General features: G+C 37.4%; 1 protein-coding gene across 1 annotated transcript; it reads right to left on the reverse strand.

Moving 5' to 3' along the window:
• Positions 1-2,993: 2,993 nt before the first annotated feature.
• CXCL14 (C-X-C motif chemokine ligand 14) lies at positions 2,994-17,308 on the reverse strand. Its single transcript, XM_015829001.1, has 4 exons — positions 17,235-17,308; positions 16,238-16,343; positions 9,616-9,726; positions 2,994-4,055 (listed from the first exon to the last, which is right to left on the reverse strand). Exons 1-4 carry the CDS (start codon positions 17,296-17,298, stop codon positions 4,040-4,042), a joined length of 297 nt encoding a protein of 98 aa, XP_015684487.1. The 5' UTR covers positions 17,299-17,308; the 3' UTR covers positions 2,994-4,039.
• Between the last annotated feature and the right edge of the window lie 1,419 nt (positions 17,309-18,727).

Consider the following 18,727-nt stretch of genomic DNA (forward strand, 5'->3'; position numbering starts at 1 on the left):
GTGTTTAGACATTGGTTTACTCCTTAATTCTTTCCCCTTTATGTCTGACATTTCTAGCTTTTTCCTTGGCCAGACGGCCAAGGGCCGTCTGGCTGGGCATCCATCACCTGTTTAGGGATGAGAGAGGATTATTTTAGGTTTGATTATTGAATGTGGTTCTTAAGGACTAGCCCTCAATGAGCAGTTTTCGTAACATTTTATAATCCAATTTTAATGTTTTTCTCTGCATCCTCAAGCCAGATCTGGCCTATTTTCAAGTTCTTTCTTTTGCCAGCTTCTCCCTCCACATCAAATTTGTCCCACGCTGTTCAGTTTTCAGAGCGTTAGCATGCTGATGGGCAGATGGCCAGAGTCTTCTACCCCTGTACATAGCCTCTTTCCAACATTATGTCGGGTCAGGAAGAATAAAAACTCTTGAATCTTCTTACAATCGGCCAACTTTGCTTCTTGTTATTTGCTTCTGTGCGAGCGGTATAATAAAAGCAGTGAGCCAGAGGCAAAAGGATTGGTTGAAGGAACTGAAGAAATACAGTGACGATTATACTCTGAGGAAACACAGTGAGTATTGTACAGAGTGATGATTACATTATTCCTTAACAATATGACAAGATCTGGCCTGCAAAAATCCAGAAACTGACTATATAGCCGCAGAGTTCCTGTATCTCTCTGCTGCCGTCTAGTGGGTGCCTGGATTTTTGTAGCACAAATCTGTTAGCCTTATCTTCTGCCAAGCAGACCTGCCATTGGTTATTCGTCAGTCAATTGGCTCCCTGTTTATTCTTCCTATAAGTGAAGACAGTACATTTTTTTTAGAGGCCTGGACAAAAATAGCACTCTCTTGGCGAGATATCATCTCAATACGGTAGTTACTGAATGATAGTACAGCTAGTCACTCAGTAACCGTTCGAAGTTACGGCAGACTCCCACCCCCCAAAAGCAACCTATGACCCAATTGCAAAGCTACATTGCCTGCAGCACCTGTGGTCCTTCGCTTTTATGACCAATAGCAAAGACCCCGCAGTGTGCCCCCCCAATTATTTCCCCACCACTCTGCCCTTCCGAATTCCCACAGGCCCTGGGCCTGCTTTGTCACCCCACTGGGTTTCACACATTGTTCCTCACCCCGTGTCACAATTGCAGACTTTTGGAGATCTTTTGAAGATCTCCAGAGCTCAGGAGGTTGGGCTGGAGAAAGAAGACAGGCTGCTCCGTTGCTGGGCCACATAGCAAGATCCCAGAAGTGGCTGTATTTTTCTGAATGAAAAACAATGCTGGTGAAGCTAAGGTTAGGAAAACTGAGGGGGGAGTTTTTTGCCTCGCTAATGCTAGCATTTGCTCCACCAGCATTAGCTTCAGTAGAGCTAGCTTCACTAGCGTTCATGAGGAAAAAATAACCTCTTGGTTTTCCTTTCTTTGCTAACCTTAGAGAAGCTAATGCTGGTGGAGCTAAGGTTAGAGATAGCAAATGAGAAATTTTCTTTCCCTCATTAATGCTATGTTTTGCCAGTATTATTTTTCACTCAGAGAAAGATGGCCATTTATGGGATTGTACCACATGGCTCAGCAATGCAGCAGTCTGTTCTCCTTCCCTATCCCAAACTCTTGAGCTCTGGAGAGCTTTGAAAAGAAAGTATGTGATTGTGGTGATGGTGGAAGGAGGCCTAAGTGGTTGTGTGGACCCCAAGGGGCGGGAAACAGAGCAAAGGGTATCTCAGGGGATGTGGAGAGGCATGAATCAGGTGGGCTAATGCCTGCACTAGCCCCCCTCCCACGCATCTGCTACCCCTGAGGCACCCCGTGTTCCACTTAATGACACACATTTAACAAATGCTTTGTGGAAAACAAAGATGGGGGGAGTGTTAAATGAGGTGGTTCATTTAATGGCCATCCCAACCATCAACTATAATGGGCAGGCAGTCGTAACTCAAGGACTACTTGTAAGGATCCCTAGTGAGGAGAGGCTGTTCAAAGGTGGGATTCAGGAGGTTTGCACCAATTCGGCACAACTGGTAGCTAATTTTTTGTTGCCCAGGCCCAGAATGGACTTCTGGAAACGGCATCCACACAGAGAACCGGTTGTTAACATATTTGAATCCTACCACTGAGGCTGTTGGTGAGGAAAGTGGACAGACCAATATTCATTGCCTACCACTTCTCTGATCAGGTCAGGAGGCCCCTGCCAGATCTTATCCTGATCCCAAACTTTCTTGGCAGTAAAGAAATCTTATGTCACAAATGCCTATAGGCCCTCAGGTATTCCAACCCCATTTTTATCTTCTTAGTTCCTCACTGTTTTTTTCCACCTGTCCTTCCCACTGCTTTTATTCTGTTGGGTTCTCCCTTTTCCCTTAATTTATAAGCATTTGTGTATGTGGTAGAGCAAAGCTAATATCACCCAAAGTTTACTTCTTCCTGTATGCTTCTGAGTAGAGAGGGGAGGGCAAAACAAGTCTTCTGTTGAATAGTGTGACACTGAATACATGGATCCTTTGGGTTACAAGTGTGTGTACTTTTGCCTCACCATGTGGCCCTGCTACCACTATTGAAGAGGAAACTCCACAGGAACCCTACATTATCCTCTTGATGTTGTGAAATGCAGTATTTGCAATATCTGGAATCCAAAGGAGAGGATTGTATTAAGTTCCTTTGTGCGACTAGACAACTTTGCAAAAGGAAAAGGCAAATCAGGGGAACAAGGGAATGAAATAGAAATAACAGTTTAAAAAAAAATCTGAATCCCATCTTTGGGATTGATGGCATTCTTTTTTTAATGTTGAACATTTTTTTTGAAAAATATGGGTAAGTGCACTTAAATGCAAGGTACTTCCTTGTGAATATGAAGAATTCTCTAAATTCTAGCGGCATTAATAGCAGGAGATTGACCTTTAATGTTCACAACAGCCTATTCCAGAAATTGTTTATTAGAGTCCCAAATGTTGAATCCAATGAAAATTAGCCACCAGCCTTTAAAATGTATTTTATTCCTTAAGTTCCATTTTTCATAGAAAGAAATATGAAATCTGCATGCAACTCCCTAAATATTTCAAACATTTAAATAGTGTATGATAATTTAGCAGTACAATACATTATACAGAAAGATAATATAGGGAAATCTCCTATAGTATATTTACAATTGAAAGGTAGTTTTGTTACTTGTATTTTTTTATGAAGAGGAATGTACTGCTTACCAGTGAAACGATTACATTCGAAATAACAGATTGTTTCTTTTCTGACTAATACCTATATGTCCATTCCCCTATCAGTAACTTCATCCCTTCCCAATAATAAGGTACATTTTTGGATAATTCTAAGCTACAAATCTAAGAAATCGTACACAATATACCTGAAGATATCACAACACAAAATTGCAAACTTCAGAAGAACTTCAGGTAAGAAAAAGTGTCTTTTCCATATTAAACTGCTTTAGAAATATTTTTATCCACCAAAAGAGAATGAGTAGTATATTTTATATTATCCCATATGCAGGGATTAGAAAACAAACAGCTTTTATCAATTCTGTAATGAGAAACCTTATTTCCAAACTTTACAGCAGTAGATATCAATGTACAGAACAATCCCTAGTTTAGCCCCTCTCATTCCATAGAAAAGGACACACCAGAAATGTTTATTGTCAACTAGAAACCTGCCCTCCTCATGCTAAAAAAGAGTGACTGTTCTAGATTTTGTTTTTAACAAATTAAGATTCATTTTATGAGCTTATAAAGCCCAATATCCAGACATAGGAACAGAACAGTTATGAAATTAAGATCATACAAATACATTTTAAATGAAGATTATGTTTCATGATATTTTTCACTAGAAAGGAGGCATGTATAGGATCTAATATATAAAGACACTTATGAAATCTGGTGGCTTTTTTGCAGCTATAAAATGTAAAAAGTGATCCTTGGTAACAAGAAAAGTGCTTTATAATTAACATAGATGTTGAGTTGTGTCTTGTGAGAAGTCATCTTTGTTGTCCATCTTTCTTATGCCCATCAATTAATCAATCCCACTTCTTCTATTAGACATCACTCTCTTACTCTTCATAAACTCTGAAAATATAAAAATAAGAAATTAGCCTGACCAAAACAGTGAAATAACCCTATGGCTATTCAGGAAACTAAAATTCAAAGCACTGATCCATCAGCCTTCTTGGGGTAGATGAGATCTAACTTCTTCTGTTCTTTTTCTAAGCCTTATGCTACTTAATTAACTTGCTGGAGGTATAAAAGCAAAATTTGAATGGCCATTGGTCAGGGATGCTATAGTAGTAAATTTGTGCATTGGGAAGATGATTCGACTAGATAGTGAAAAATGATATATGATGATTCTGTGAACAGCAATATCAGCTGATTCCTCTCTCCCACTATTATTGTTCAGTAGTTAGTACTATTCAGTGGCATATTGCCTCATAAAGTGGGGTTAATAAAGTTAGCTTTCTATATATGTTTCAGGCGATGCTAATATTTTATGTTTTTCAAAGTTAGGTTAATTAGTTTTGTTATGTTGCTACAGTTTGTTGTTGCATATCTAGACTGTTTTGCAAGATATATGTAAGCAGTTTGACCACAATACGTTAGAAAATACAGAATGGGAGATTTAATATAGGAAGAGATTTAGAAGCTGCTTTGTGAATATCTTCAAGAAGCTTTGACCCGCGTTTCCAAATTAAACTCTTCAGGTACAATAGCAGCTGATTAAGCATAGAAGCCTGCTTATTTATATGCAATTGCTGTAACTGAAAGCTTTTAGTTTAGGACCAGAAATCTATAAATACCAAGAATAGGCAAAAAAAAGTTTAATAAAACAAAGATGTAAATATTTAACAAAGTATAGCTGTGAATCCAAGTTCAGTGTTTGGATTGAGAATGCCTTCATATATTATTGTATTAATTTATAGTGAAATGTCTCTTAGATTTGTTTGCTCTGTTCCCACAACATCCTTAACCCAGTTTGTCACTCACACAGCCAAATCTCTTGGCAGTTCTATGTTGAGAATGTCAAATGCCCATTCACTTTTTCTAAGGAGGGCATGGAGAGTATGCACAAGGCTGGATGATATCACCAGTCCTTCCCTGTTTGTCATGTAGGCAGCAACAGGTATAGTTTAGTCCACAGGTGTCAAACTCGCCATGCCACGGCACAGTGCAACTCTTTTTGCATTGCCAGCAATGGGGTGGGTGCAGCTTCGGTATAATGAAACCGGCCCATGGGCCGACAGGTTGACACCCCTGGTTTAGTCAGAGGCATCTGCAAGATTAGGTGTTTTTGTTCAAATAACCAAAGCAGTATTGCACAATTATGATGCAAGCTCTGCTCTCTTTATATGCATGTATGACATCACAACACCATAAAGAAGGGATAGAGCTTATGTTGCAATGTTGTAATCTCTTCCTGCAGACAGCTCTGGGCATGGCCACTGCAGGTAATCAGTATTTGATTGAAATGTTCGTATGGCTAGGCCTTGTCTGTGAGTGAGTGTTGTAAAGATTATTGCTTTTTCAGCTGTTCCTTCTTTCCACTTCTCTATTTGGAGGAGAAGATATACAAAACAGGCTAATATACTATTTTTTTCTCACAAGAGAATGGCTGGAATTATTCTACATTTGTGTCTCATGGGGCACACTTAGGATTGACTTTATGCTCCAGTGGGTAAATTGACCAAGTCGACCATTCCTATTTGGTGTTCCCACACATATTGTGGCAATGGGGCCATTATATTCTATGATCCATTTCAAGTAATCCATCAGGCACAACACACCTTTATCCCTGCTACATTAACAGAATCTTACAAGTTGGAAAGTACAATTTCCCCACAAAATACTTAGGATCGCTTCTGAGCCTCTTGTCCCATCCATTATGCAGCTGGAGGCTATGCTGCCTCTTATCTGACCATTCTGTAGGCAGCATCTCTTTGCCCTGTTTCCCAAGGTCTTTCTCATTAAAGATACCAATAATCTGTTAGGTACCTGATAGAATTACTGACTATGTAACTACTAGTTTTGTTCCAGAAAGACACAGCAAAAAATGCTAGTAAGGACCCAGATTTTTGCTACTCCCTAGTCAAAAAGGTGAAGTAACAAATGTGAGCTTATTTACCTTATTAGTGGGACTAAATTGTTAACAAGAAGCAAATTTGATACAACACTGCTCACATTTACAAAACCAGCAAAATCATGATTAAAACCATCAATTATTTCTAGATATGACACCTGCAGTTTCTTAAAACCTTCAAAAGTTTCTAATGTACAATTTAAACATTAATTGTTGGGCTCTGCCCAACTTCTGCTGATAACAACCCTCCTCTCTTTTGGGGAATAGGAGTACATTCTCTAAATAGTACCTGCAGTGTTTTGCTTGTATTTTGAGCTTTTATCAAAGGGTAACTAGGTAGGCAATCAGGCCCTTTGTTCCTAGAAGTTCATCTGCTTCTGCTGTTTCACCTCAGGGCAGGTGTGCCAAAGCTCATTGAACCAGAATGCTAAAGGAAATAGCTGTTTACCCAAGTCTCTATTCATCTCTTTTATACAGAGAAGCAATCTTCTGGCCTTTTCACCTGGGAAACAGGCATTTAATTTGTTCTCTAACCACAAAGGTTTTTGTTGTGTGATCCTGGGGATATCACCTAGGAAGAGGTTTTTGAAAGATACTTATGTTACATTGGATAGATGGACAAAGATTTATCGTACTGGTACACAATTGCTAAGCAAGAGATGCAGTAACTAGATGGTAGTGAAATATTAGAATTCTTTTATATTTTTTAATCCTGCTTTTATTATTTTTTATAAATAGCTCAAGGTGTGAACATACTTAATACTCCTCTTATTTTTCCCATAACAACCCCGTGAGATGATTTGGGCTGAGAGAGGTGGACTGGCCCAAAGTCACCCAGTCGGCTTTCATGCCTAAAACGGAATGAAAGCTCACAGTTCTAATCTAAATTTCTAATTCACAATTCTATATTAGGACGTGGTTCTATTTGCAACATGCCGTAGTTCTAAAAAACAGAACTTTTGGTTTTTCCAAAAATCTGAAGTCTAATGTTAAAAGATTGTAGTGGCAGTTATAACTGACTGGCCCTGATTAGCTGAGTGGAAGGACAGATCCTTACATGGTGTATCATGGATATTAGAGAACAGGTCTTTTTCTCATGTTCAGAGATACAGTTGCAATTATTATTTTTTTATTTGAGACATGTAGACTGAACATTCCAAACATCTTATTCCTTGCCAAAACTGAATCCTTAACAAATCTTGGTCCTTGATGTCAGGTATAAATAAAACTTATTTACATTCTGTAAGATCTGGACAAAGATGTCATCTCTGCAGGAACTAGTCAAACAGCACACCAATTAGATCACATTAAGTAATATAATTCCACCAATATGAATATCCGTATCAGTCAGAACTTCCTTTTCACTTTGGGCAAATGATGTTTTGCTTTTTAAAAAAAATCAATCTGATTCAATTCTGTGGGTTTTCTAGATATTAATTATGACCAGATTGTTCATTTTAAGAGCACATAATAAAGTTCTGCATCTATACTTTAATTAGAATGGTAACTTTAAATTGATAAATTAAGCAAATTAGAGAATATCCCCTTTTAAATTTGCATTGCTCCATTGCTCCCTACATGATCCTAGCTACTGGAAAGAAAGATAATTTCAGATCTCCTTCTAAATATTCAGGCTGATTATGTTTCACATGGGCAAAAAATTCCCCCTTCCCAGATTAAAGAGAAGGAGATTTCTTGCTGAAGTGCCTTTCTAGAGGGCATTCAGAGACCATGTATGTCTATTAATATCAACTTTGTGACCCTAACAAAATGGCTTCTCTCAGGATTCCAAATGTGATCCAGGTAGTGTAGCGATTTTAACCATGTTACCTCTAGCAGGATTATGCCAATTATTCAAAAGGGCTCTTGTTAAAGTGAGCAGACTTGAAATCTGCTGCTGGGGGCACTGAAGTGATTTGTTTTATTTTTTTATAACAGAATTATAAAGTTCAGATTGACCCAAAAGACATCTTAACTTCTTCATTCATGGTATCTTTAGATATTATCACACTGCTGTGCTAAAACCAATGCCCATCAGATATGTCTGGCCAACTACAGTACATCTAGAAAGAAATGGCTGGCAACTTTAGAAACAATAATCCAGCACATCTGAAATTACTAGGTTTCAGAAAGACTTTTAAAATATTTGATGAGGTGAAAACTTTGTTTACAGGTGAAAAATATTCCAAATTTTGGATGGTCTTTCTCCTGAAGCACACTGTTTAACTTGAATTCAGTCTGAGCTTTGTGCATAATATAATCTGTAAGCAAAATGCTTAAATCTTAGTATTAGGCTAATTCAGGGTTGTAAATTTGGAACTCGGTTTTATTAAAGGATTTTAGCAAAGCATAAGCAGAGGATCTTTTTCAATTCACTACACGAGCATAATAAGAAATATACTTTAAAGAATAAGACATCTGTTTTCCAGAAGGCTTTTATTTTTTTAAAAAAATTCTCCCTAGGGCTGTCTTCTCAGGAAAAAAAGTTGGGACTCTATTGGTGTAGCGGCTGGGATAAAAATCAAAACTGAGTGGAGCTCTTTTTTCTGTTATTTTCTTTAATCTCTGGTTTATTCCTCTCCTGCACTCACTGCAAGAGAGTAGTAAGACTACAGTCTTGTGAAATAGAATTATGCATCAGAAGTAGAAATGCAGAATGCACTGTATTTGCGACAGCTTCTGAAAAATAATAAACATTGTTTCCTACCCATTCCCCACACTTTGACCACCTCTCTCTCTCTCTCTCTCTCTCTCTCTCTCTCTCTCTCTCTCTCTCTCTCTCTCTCTCTCTCTCTCTCTCTCTCACACACACACACACACACACACACAGATGCAATATTAGCAGAAAAAGACAAGCATAATTTATGGTACATATTGCATGCATATCATCCTTATATTAATACTTTGTCATAAATTGCTTGTTGGATTTGACTGGTTGATAGTTACAATCTGGAGTGGCATGTTAGTTAGAAGGTAGATAAATGGGCAATGTTTAACACGCTGACTCTAGGCTTAAGAAGAACCTTTTTGTTTGTGTGGGTATGCTTTTAAATCAATTTTGACTCCTGGCGCCTGCAGTAGTCCCTGAGTTTTCTTGGCAAGGTTTTTCAGATGTGGTTTGCCATTGCTTCCTTCCTAGGGCTGAGAGAGAGAGAGAGACAGAGAGGAAGAGGGAGAGGGAGAGCAGGCAATGGGCCTAAGGTCACAAAACTGGTTTTGGATCTAAGCAGTGCTAGAACTCCCGGTCTCCCACTGTTTCTAGCCTAGACATAATTGCCTTTCTAAGCAGAACCTATTTCAGCAAAAATATAGATATATTAATCTGTCATTTAATGTATTACACTTTTTTAAAGAAATCAAATGATAGCATAACTTTTTTTCAAGTTACATTGAGCCTGTATTTACAGAGTGACACCTAACATGCTTGTCACTGTAATATTGAATCAAACATGTTCAGAGACATCTTTTTGTAAATGAACAAATCTGGTTAACAAGAAAGCCCTCTTGTTATAATAAGGCTAGATGGTTGTCCTCACCTGCATAAAATCAATTACCCACCTTTCTTTTTCTTTCCATATTGTATACCACTTAAGTAATCTTTTTGTACTTGGGAGTTTAGGATGCAAGCAGTATTGATGGCCACCTCGGAAACGTGATTTCATGGTGACTCTGAAATAAAAACCGATTTGTCAGTACAGTATGGAGTGGCTCCTACAATTTTAACAAACAAGATTTGTTAACACCATAATTAGTTAACTGTCTCTTTCTACTACAAGCATTGGGCAAACTCTGTCTTTCCAGATGTTGCTAATCTATATTTCTTAAAACATTCCTTCTTACTGACCATGTTGGCTGGGGCTGTTGGGATATATGGAGTATTGGGACATCTGGAAAGTCCCAGTAGATCATTACTCTCTCTTTCAGCACCTGAAACCTTGATTGCATTGTTGCATGTGATTTTGGCGTTAGGCAGAACCTTCTACTTCAAGTAAGTCATAGTTCATGCACTGGTAAACAGATTGCAGTGACATCCGCATTTAACGCTATTAAAATTCTGCTGGAGAATTGGACTTGGGAGAATGGAAAATCTGGATGAGCTTGGTCCATCTTTCTGGCAATCAAGCACTTAACTAGACCAATTGTTAGATGGTAGAGAAATGAGCAAATCTCAGAAACAGCATGGATCACTGCTGGCAAGATTCAGATGCTAGATGGATCTATTTTTATACCCCACATGTTCTGCTATGCATTACGTTCATTTTTGGGGCACGTAAATAACACTTTTCATATTTAGAGGCCAGAAATGGAAATTTTTATGTATGTATCTTGCTGTTCCATATAATGAAACTTCATAAGAACCAGAAGATTTTTCAGTAATCTGCTGCTCTCAGCTCCCAGCATAATTCTAAAGTGATAAAAGCTATTGTGGAATTCCTGATCTTTGCAGTAGCAACCACCTTGACAATATTGTTCAGCTCTAGTTCTTGTGGGATTTTTTTCTGTCACACCAAATGCCTGCTTATTCTCTCATGGATTTCTTTGGTGCACTATGGCCTCATTCCTCTTGGCCCCCTTTCTTCTCTAAGATTGTGTAAAATACAGTGTTAGAACATAACCATACAAAACAATCATTTTGTTAAAAATCTTTCATGTACCCCAGAGCTTTGTGTGACTCTTTATGTCTGAATGTGTATATATACACATATAATCACATAGAATGTTTCAGTTGTGCTTTGTAAAAAAAAAAAAGCTGTCAAGCTTCTTATTCATGAGTGATAGTAACATAGTTCATACTGCATATCATATAATGTGATCTTGTTTCATTTAGTGTGTAATATTATCTCATTCTTTGTATGTTATAATCTTTGGTTTCTAGATTAGCACATTGCCTGAGATTAGTAATCATGATTTATTCAATGAACTAGAATTAATCTATAGATTGATTGGATTAACATATTACACTAATGTCTTTAGAAAAAACATATCTTAATTTAAAGAGTCCCAACAGTCAATTTTACAGTATTTTTCTCTTTGTGATTACAGTGATTTAAATTATCTATTACAGGAAAGTTATTATTTAATTCCAAATCTGATTTCTTTTTCAAATGGAAATTCAAAGTAAAAAGGGGGAAAAAATTGAGAAGCATTGCCAAGCTCTAAGACATCATTAATATGTACTGCAGCTTTTTCATTTAAGCGTTTTCCTGAAGTATGATAAAGAAATTTATAAATTAAATTCATAAGTTAAAATGTATAGTCTATACAATGAAATTGAGTCAACACATAAAAGCATTAACAGTGTAATCCTAAAATTTTCAATTCTGAAGTCCTGTTGAATTTAATTTGCAACCTTATACATCCTATTCAAAACAATTCTTTTTAGACAAGCATAGGTTTACATTGCAAGAGAGAGAAAGAAAAATAACTAGAAAAAGAAAGAAAAGAAAAATGCACAGTGTGGTAGGCAACTTTTAGGATGATCTAATATTATTATTATTTTTTTTAAAAGAACCAAATGTTTTTGTCTTCTGAAAAAGAGAAAAAGTAGAAGGGATCTCAGAACTGCATGCTCAGAGGCTTAATCGTGAAAGGGTTTTTTTTTTTGGGTTGTTGCTGTTTTTAACAATGAATGAAAATGTTCTCTAATGGGCATTTCAGTTATATTTCTACCTCAGAACTTCTGCCTTTTCCCTTTGACTGCCAGATCTGGCCGAGCTTCTAAAAGTCTGGCATTCACAGCTCCCTCATACCCATCCTAAAAAAAAAGAAGCTTGTGACTGTTTTTCTGCTGGCCTTCCAACATCCCACTTCTGCTGGCATTTTGTTTGTGAGAGCACACTGTTGTTTGGTTTTCCCATCAGGCAGCCCAGACGAGTCCTTGGCAGCCAAAGCTCAGGCAGGAAAGCCTCGCACTGCTTTTGTTATGCTGATGCACGTTTCTGAACCCTTTGTCAACTTCAGGTCAACTGATGTAATGGAGACATAACTGTCTATACAAGCGGACTGGGAAAGGGCTACCTCCACACCTTCTGGAAGTTTGAACATTTCTCAGGACCTGTCAGAAAAAGGAGGTCATTGGCACACTGGACCACAGAAGCAGTTGGAACAGGCCTTTCCTGATTTTCACATGAAAGCTGATATTTGGGGACTACGGAACGGGAAGCAAGAGAAGAGGACAACCCCCTTCCTGGCCATGGAGCTATCTTCTGAGTTTATTTTTCATAAAAGGTAGCTTCTCCCTCCCAATCCCGGATGGCCGAGCCATTCCTTTTCTGATCCAAAATTTCACACTAAGCTCTTGAGGATTCCATACTAACAGATGCCAAAGAATCGCTGTTCTAAAGGAGCCAACTTTTTTTCTTTCTGAGAATTTCTAAAGACAACTTTCTCTTGTTGGAAGGGAGATTGCATGACCCTTGTGAAGCAGAGTTGGTAGGACACGCATTTTTGCACTGGTCCAATTTATCAACATTTTATAGAGCTTCTTCTATAATATAATCCTGTTATTTCTAAATGCCAGTTTTTGTCTGATTACCATTGCTGTGTATCAGCAACTGAACAATTCAACTTATGCAGATACTGCATTTGAATATCGTTTTAAGACTATGGCCATAGATGCATTGGATGGATGCATTACATTTTTGTGGCTGGTCTTCAATTATAATATTGCATTTATATATTTATTATCATATTGTACTGATGTCTGGATCACTGATTCTCAGTTCTCTTGCCCACAAAGGCTGGGTATACAGCCTCAGGGCGAGGCAGTTCTCAAATTCTGCTCCCCTCCCTTCTCCCCATCCCATATCCATGCCCATTAACTCTCAGTTGATCATCACCGCTGTATTGCAGGTTTGAATAATAATGCATGGAGATATCCCTGTTTTTGTTTTGCTCTCAGTAAACAAGAGTGCGTAATACAGTTCACAAAAACTTTCCCTAAGCTGCTACTCTTCAGATGGCTGTAGTTCCCATCCTATTCCTGGTGGCTGGGAATTTGGGAAAGGAAAATTGCAGCGCTTCTGAGGTGGGACAGGTTAAGGGAAGGCTTTTATATAGGATCAAGTTCAAAGAGAGCATACCCTGAGATCTAGAACTTTGCTAAAAGGAATTGTGGAACAACATGCTAGATTCTGTGGCATTAGGGTTAATATTCTTCCTAGAAGCCATGCTGTTGGATTAATTTCATCTGTATGCAGACATAATTTTTTTGTTGTTCAGAAAATATTCTCTGGCCACTTATCTACTTACTGACCTCCGCTGCTACCATAAAACTGATTTTCATTTCGGCTTTTTTTATTCAGGTGAATCTCAGCTTTAGAACTGCCAATTTATGCCCCAGCTACATTTTGTATTGTGCTTTATGGGTGTAATGTATTATTATTACATAGCTTCAATTGCAATTTTTGGCAGATGTTGTATATTATTTTAAACAAAAAGTATGTCAGAAAATCTTGAATCTGATATTTTTGAATCTGTCTTGAAATTCTTACTGAGAAGATATCCATAATGCACTGAAGGAATTTACTTCCAAATGACTGAATATATAATCTGATCATTATGAAGTATCTTGAACATTTGTGATAAACTTATTTAACTGCTACAGTATATACTATACCGAGTACAGAGCTGCGAAGGAAGTGATCGTGGTTCAGAACAGAGTGGAAGACATTGCTTTGGCAAGGCAAATTCTTCCCAGCTACAAAATTTTTTAAATGGTATATGAAACAATCGGGTATTGCTTGCAAAGAAGAAATAATGCATTAGCAATCCGCTGCAATTCTATTTTTAATTTCTTGATTTTGCATAAATCTCTGTAGGTATGCATTATCCTAAGATCTCAACATTTTTAGCTTATGCCTCCTCTTCCTCTGGCTAGGGGTATGCAGAAGTGCTTCACATTCATTAAATGAGCATAGAAATAAGGGTTTTGATGTATAGTGCATGAATAATCCAGATAACACCCACCCTCTGATCTCTGAACTCTGACGAAGTGTGTCTATATATGCCAGTGCCAAAATTAGTTTTAGAAATGAGCCTAATAGATTATAATAAAACAGAGTGCAAAGCCAATTCGTTAAAAAAAAAAAAGAACATCTGTTAATCCCTATTTCGGTCCTGGTAAGAGTGGGTGGGCACTTTATAGAAAATGCATGTGAAATGAAGAACAATGCAGACAAGTTAAATAAGATGTCAGAAATATCAAAAGCACCATTTTAAACAACTTGTATGGATACAGGAGTTCAGCTTATTTCAGTTTGATCCTGTTAGAGGAGTCAGTTAATAAGAAGACAACAAATTAGTCTATTTCTTTGAATGTTTATATACTGTGTCTTATGAAATGTTTAATTATTGTTATAGGTTAGTTGTACTGGTGTTGAATTCATCCATTTTCCCACCTCTCAATAGATTTAGCTTTAGAAAATATCTGTATATCTAACCAGAAGGGGAGGGCGATTCAGAAAGGAAAATTCAGTGAAAAAAAATCTTAACAAGATTATTTTATTTTTGTCTTTCTTCTGACATCATTATTTGCATTTTTTTTAGGTCTTAAAGATTAATACATTTGGAACCACATGTAATCAGAAAAATTTGGAATTATCAATCTGAAAAATCTGAAATTACCAGCAATTAAAACAAGGAAAGAAATCCAACTGGTTCCAAAGACGAACTAAAAGGGAGCATCAGAGGGTGTTGTTTGGAGTTTTCAAACAATGGCAATGAAAAATAAAATTCCTCTTTGCTTACAGAACATTGTTTCCTGGGGCAAACTTGTTCTCTTCCTGCTACAGCAAAAGAATCAATGTGATTTTAAAAAAAACTCTTAAGAAGTAGAATACTGTTTGCTTTTGCCATCATTCCAACACAACAGTGAGGTAAGCTGTGCCTTTAAAGGTTCATAGATCACTCATCATTTCAATGAGGAGTCACAACAGAGCGATATAAGTGAGCAGGTAATTACTCTTTTTAATATCTTTACTGTGGATACTGTTTTTATAGTATCCAGTATGGGGAAAAAAAAATCATTCTGGCCACATCCTTTCCTCAAAGTGTGATGGTGCAGAATCTTAATTCTACAACAGAGCCTTTTTTCTAACTTCTGCTAACTTTTTCTGAACTAATACCTATGGTGTCCTGTGTTATATCATTGTGATGCAGGTCTAAAGTAAAAGAAATCACCAGCTCTTTGGCATTATATACTTTAGCTAGTAAACATTTTTTTTGGGGGGGGGGGTGAGTCTACTACTGAAATACACCACAAGAAAGATGTTATGGGGTCTGAAAGTAGCTATTCCTCTTTTGCTTCCACTCTCATATTTGATTTACCACTTGGAAGAAAAGGCAATATTGCTAAATGCCTATGCAGAAGGGTCTTGCATTAGTTGACACAGAAGTGAGTGAGCTCTGATATATTACAACTATCCTTTTCTTTAAGTAGGACCAGTTCATTTACATTTCTTACTTGGGGTTTCAAAGCCCTTATGAAAAGAAGTTTTATGTGGTTTTTTTTTTTAGGAAGATTTTGTTAGCTTGTTTTTGATATGGCAGTCAAAGGGGTGAGGAGTGAGTATTATATAAAGTAGGCATGATTAACAATGACTTGGCAAGTAATGCTATTTAGCACAAATTCCCAAAGAGGTGGAGGTGATTTCGGGTACTGAAATCAGCAGCTCTACTCAGCTAAAAGAGATTTACGTATAGTCCAAATATTTAGCAGCAGTACATCTCACTGAGCTTAATAGGCTCACAAATAAAAGTACTCAGTATTACATTACATTTAAAGGGTTTTAGTCACTTAAGAGAATGGGATTGAAACAGTTGCACTGTCCTGCAGTATTTAATAATAAATATTTTGGGTTAATTGCATCTGTGAAGATAAGATTCAGAATATAGAAACCCTAATGCACACAGGTACAGAAATAAATAAGTACAGGTACATAAACAACTGAAAAGATTTATTGTATTTCTAAGCTCATATTTCATTTTTAGTTTACACTTAATAAATTAACGATGTTTGTTAAATGTAAGAGAAAAAAAAAGTTTCCACCTATTTTGCTACACTGAATATGATACTGTATGCTTCTGTAATAAACAGTTTATTATTTTTATCATTTTAACATTTGCAGAAAAGCAGACTTAATTAGATTTAGATATAACACTATTTTTAAAAAAGACTTACATGATCATTCGTTCCTTGCAATATGGATATTTTGGCCGCTCTTCAAGTTTCTGAATGTCAGAGAATCTTATTTTCGGACCCTTTCTTAAGCATTTGCATTTTGATCCTATAAGACAAAAAGTATGTGTCCATTTGTGTATGGACTAAGTTCAAATATTATTTTAATATCTACAGAAACATCTGATTTGCTTATAGCTTCACTTTAAAAAAGAAGTGCTATATTTGTAAACATTTTTATATCAAGGCTTCTACATATGCTTAAGCTGTTTACATTCAGTTGAAGTAGACAGAAGATGTGTAAATGTCTCTGTTTATATACAGAAATTAGATCCATTAGATCTAATAGGGCTAACTCCCAAGTAGACCCACTGGATTGCGAGCTTTGTGTATAACAAGCCATGTGACAAACCCATCTTATTAATTCTGCTCCTGCTGTGTTGAAATGTATTGACAAAGAAAAGCTTAAAGAAAATAAACAATATGACTAATGACTTTCATGGGTGTTAATTTATTTCCTTTTAATATTAAAAAAAGTATGCCAAAAGCATTCCAAATTCATTATTTTATACTCTACAACCTGCAAAAAAAAAAATAACACAGTACCAAGTTGGGCCAAAGAGAAATTTAACAACAAACAATTCAAGCCTTCCGACAAAACCAAAATGTTAAAAATTCTAGGCACCTGCACCTGTTTGAGTTCTGTTCACTTTTTCCATTGTGCAAAACCATGAATGAGTTCACAAAGCTGGTCATTCCAAGAAGTAAACTTATGCTGAAAAATTAAATGCCAACTAGGGCTACCCATGGCTTTTCATGGGAACTTTCCTTATATTTCTCATTTTTGCAAACCTATATTCTGCGGTCTATTGCTATTTTTCTTTTTCTTAGACCTTCCAAGGACCACAATTGTATTTCAGTCTGCTCTTTCGGTGAGGGATGCAAGTGAAAAAATGCCAGAGTGAGAGAGATGGTGGTTAGTGAGTAACCTGTAACTTACCTTCTACGCTGGTAAAGCAGATTACAAGGACCAATATCAGGAGAACTGCAGTTAAAAGCTTCATAGTTAAGACCTGAAGAGCCTAGAATTGGGTTCACTTAGGTCTCACTGGGCTAACCTTCTTTCTCTTTGCCCCCGGGATTGTTCAGATAGTGGGGGGTCAGGTGGCGTTTGAGGGGTGCCAGGCCAAAGGACGGATCGTGACTGAGTCAGGCTTCGCTCTCCTGGTTTCTGTTGTGTCTCTTCCTGCACGTCCCGCCAGTTTCAGCTCCTCTCTGCCTGAGCACGGAGGCTTTCCTCCTCTTTTAAAACAGCTCCTGCTGCCCTTTTTTCCTCTGACTCATTAATATGCAGATAGACTCAGTTACTTTCAACAATTTCGCAATTCCCCCCCCCCAAAGGGAGGGACTTACAGCGAGCAAAAATAGCTGATTCTGCTTAAGGCAGTGAAGTATCTTCGTGGATCTCACAATGTAAGGAAAGAATATGAAGGTGAGAAAAGGGTGAGAAAAGGAGAAGTCTTCCTTTCTCTCCCCCCCCTCCTCAAAAAGACCTGGGATGAAACCTGCCGCAGTCAGCTGAAACTCTTGGGAAACTCACTGTCTCTCCGGTCAATGCACCTCACAAGGTTCCAGTTGAGGATGAAACTGAAGGAAAGGATAGTATGAAGCCCACACAGAGCTGGAGAGAATGCAGAATACAAGTGATCCTAACAGGATAGGATTTAAATGTGAATTGAAGCTCCCAGAATTTAGCACAGAATAACACTGATGCTTTGTTTGTTAGGAAAGATTTCAAAGTTTTGAAGACATACCTGCTTCCTTTCAGAGAGGATAGTGAATTAGTTGGCATTTCCCCTTTTCAAGAGTGCAGCTCTGGACCTTGCATTTTCTGCCACACACTGAAATCTAAGCATACTGAATTGCATCAACTGTTTTGCATTATTACTGCATAATGACCGTCACTATAACTGCGGGCAGCTACAACACTTATCAGACTTGGCTGATGTCAGTCTAGCGGAACAATCTAACCTTGTGTGGGAGATCACCAGAAAATATAAGAGCTGGACTGGGAAGTTGAAAAAACAACCTAGAAAGAAGGCAAATGGAAAAGTCATTTCCATCTTGTGCCAAGAATCAACTCTTGAGTAATCAAGCTTGATTTGACAGAGTCATGTTGAATTAGATGAATGAATGGATTTGCTGCAGAATATCTTTCTGTTTGCTTTATACTAACGTGAGACCAATTTCAGTGATTATTAGAAATGGAATTCGACCGGCAAGCCATCCCTATGAAATATCTCTCTATGCAGTTGTAAATACTTTATCACATCATTGGAAAAACAATTTGAAATCTTATGTTTCTCTAGCCTTTGATATCTAGATGATGTCATTTTTCTAGGAAGCACGCTCAAGATAATTTGGCTTAGAATTGGGCCAAACCATGGGACTGTATGTAGGGGGCAAGAAAGTCTGCCCACTTCCAGCCAGAGG

Source organism: Protobothrops mucrosquamatus, unplaced genomic scaffold (assembly GCF_001527695.2).
Source record: "Protobothrops mucrosquamatus isolate PMUCROS unplaced genomic scaffold, P.Mucros_1.0 scaffold5215, whole genome shotgun sequence".
NCBI lineage: Eukaryota > Metazoa > Chordata > Lepidosauria > Squamata > Viperidae > Protobothrops > Protobothrops mucrosquamatus.

Excerpts from the sequence above, each read along its gene's own strand:
- CXCL14 (XM_015829001.1), bottom strand. The coding sequence starts at position 17,298 with ATGAAGCTTTTAACTGCAGTTCTCCTGATATTGGTCCTTGTAATCTGC. Across the intron at positions 16,344-17,234 it reads CTGCTTTACCAGCGTAGAAG|GATCAAAATGCAAATGCTTA; the intron begins GTAAGTTACAGG and ends TTTGTCTTATAG. Across the intron at positions 9,727-16,237 it reads TGCAAGGAACGAATGATCAT|AGTCACCATGAAATCACGTT; the intron begins GTAAGTCTTTTT and ends TTTTTATTTCAG.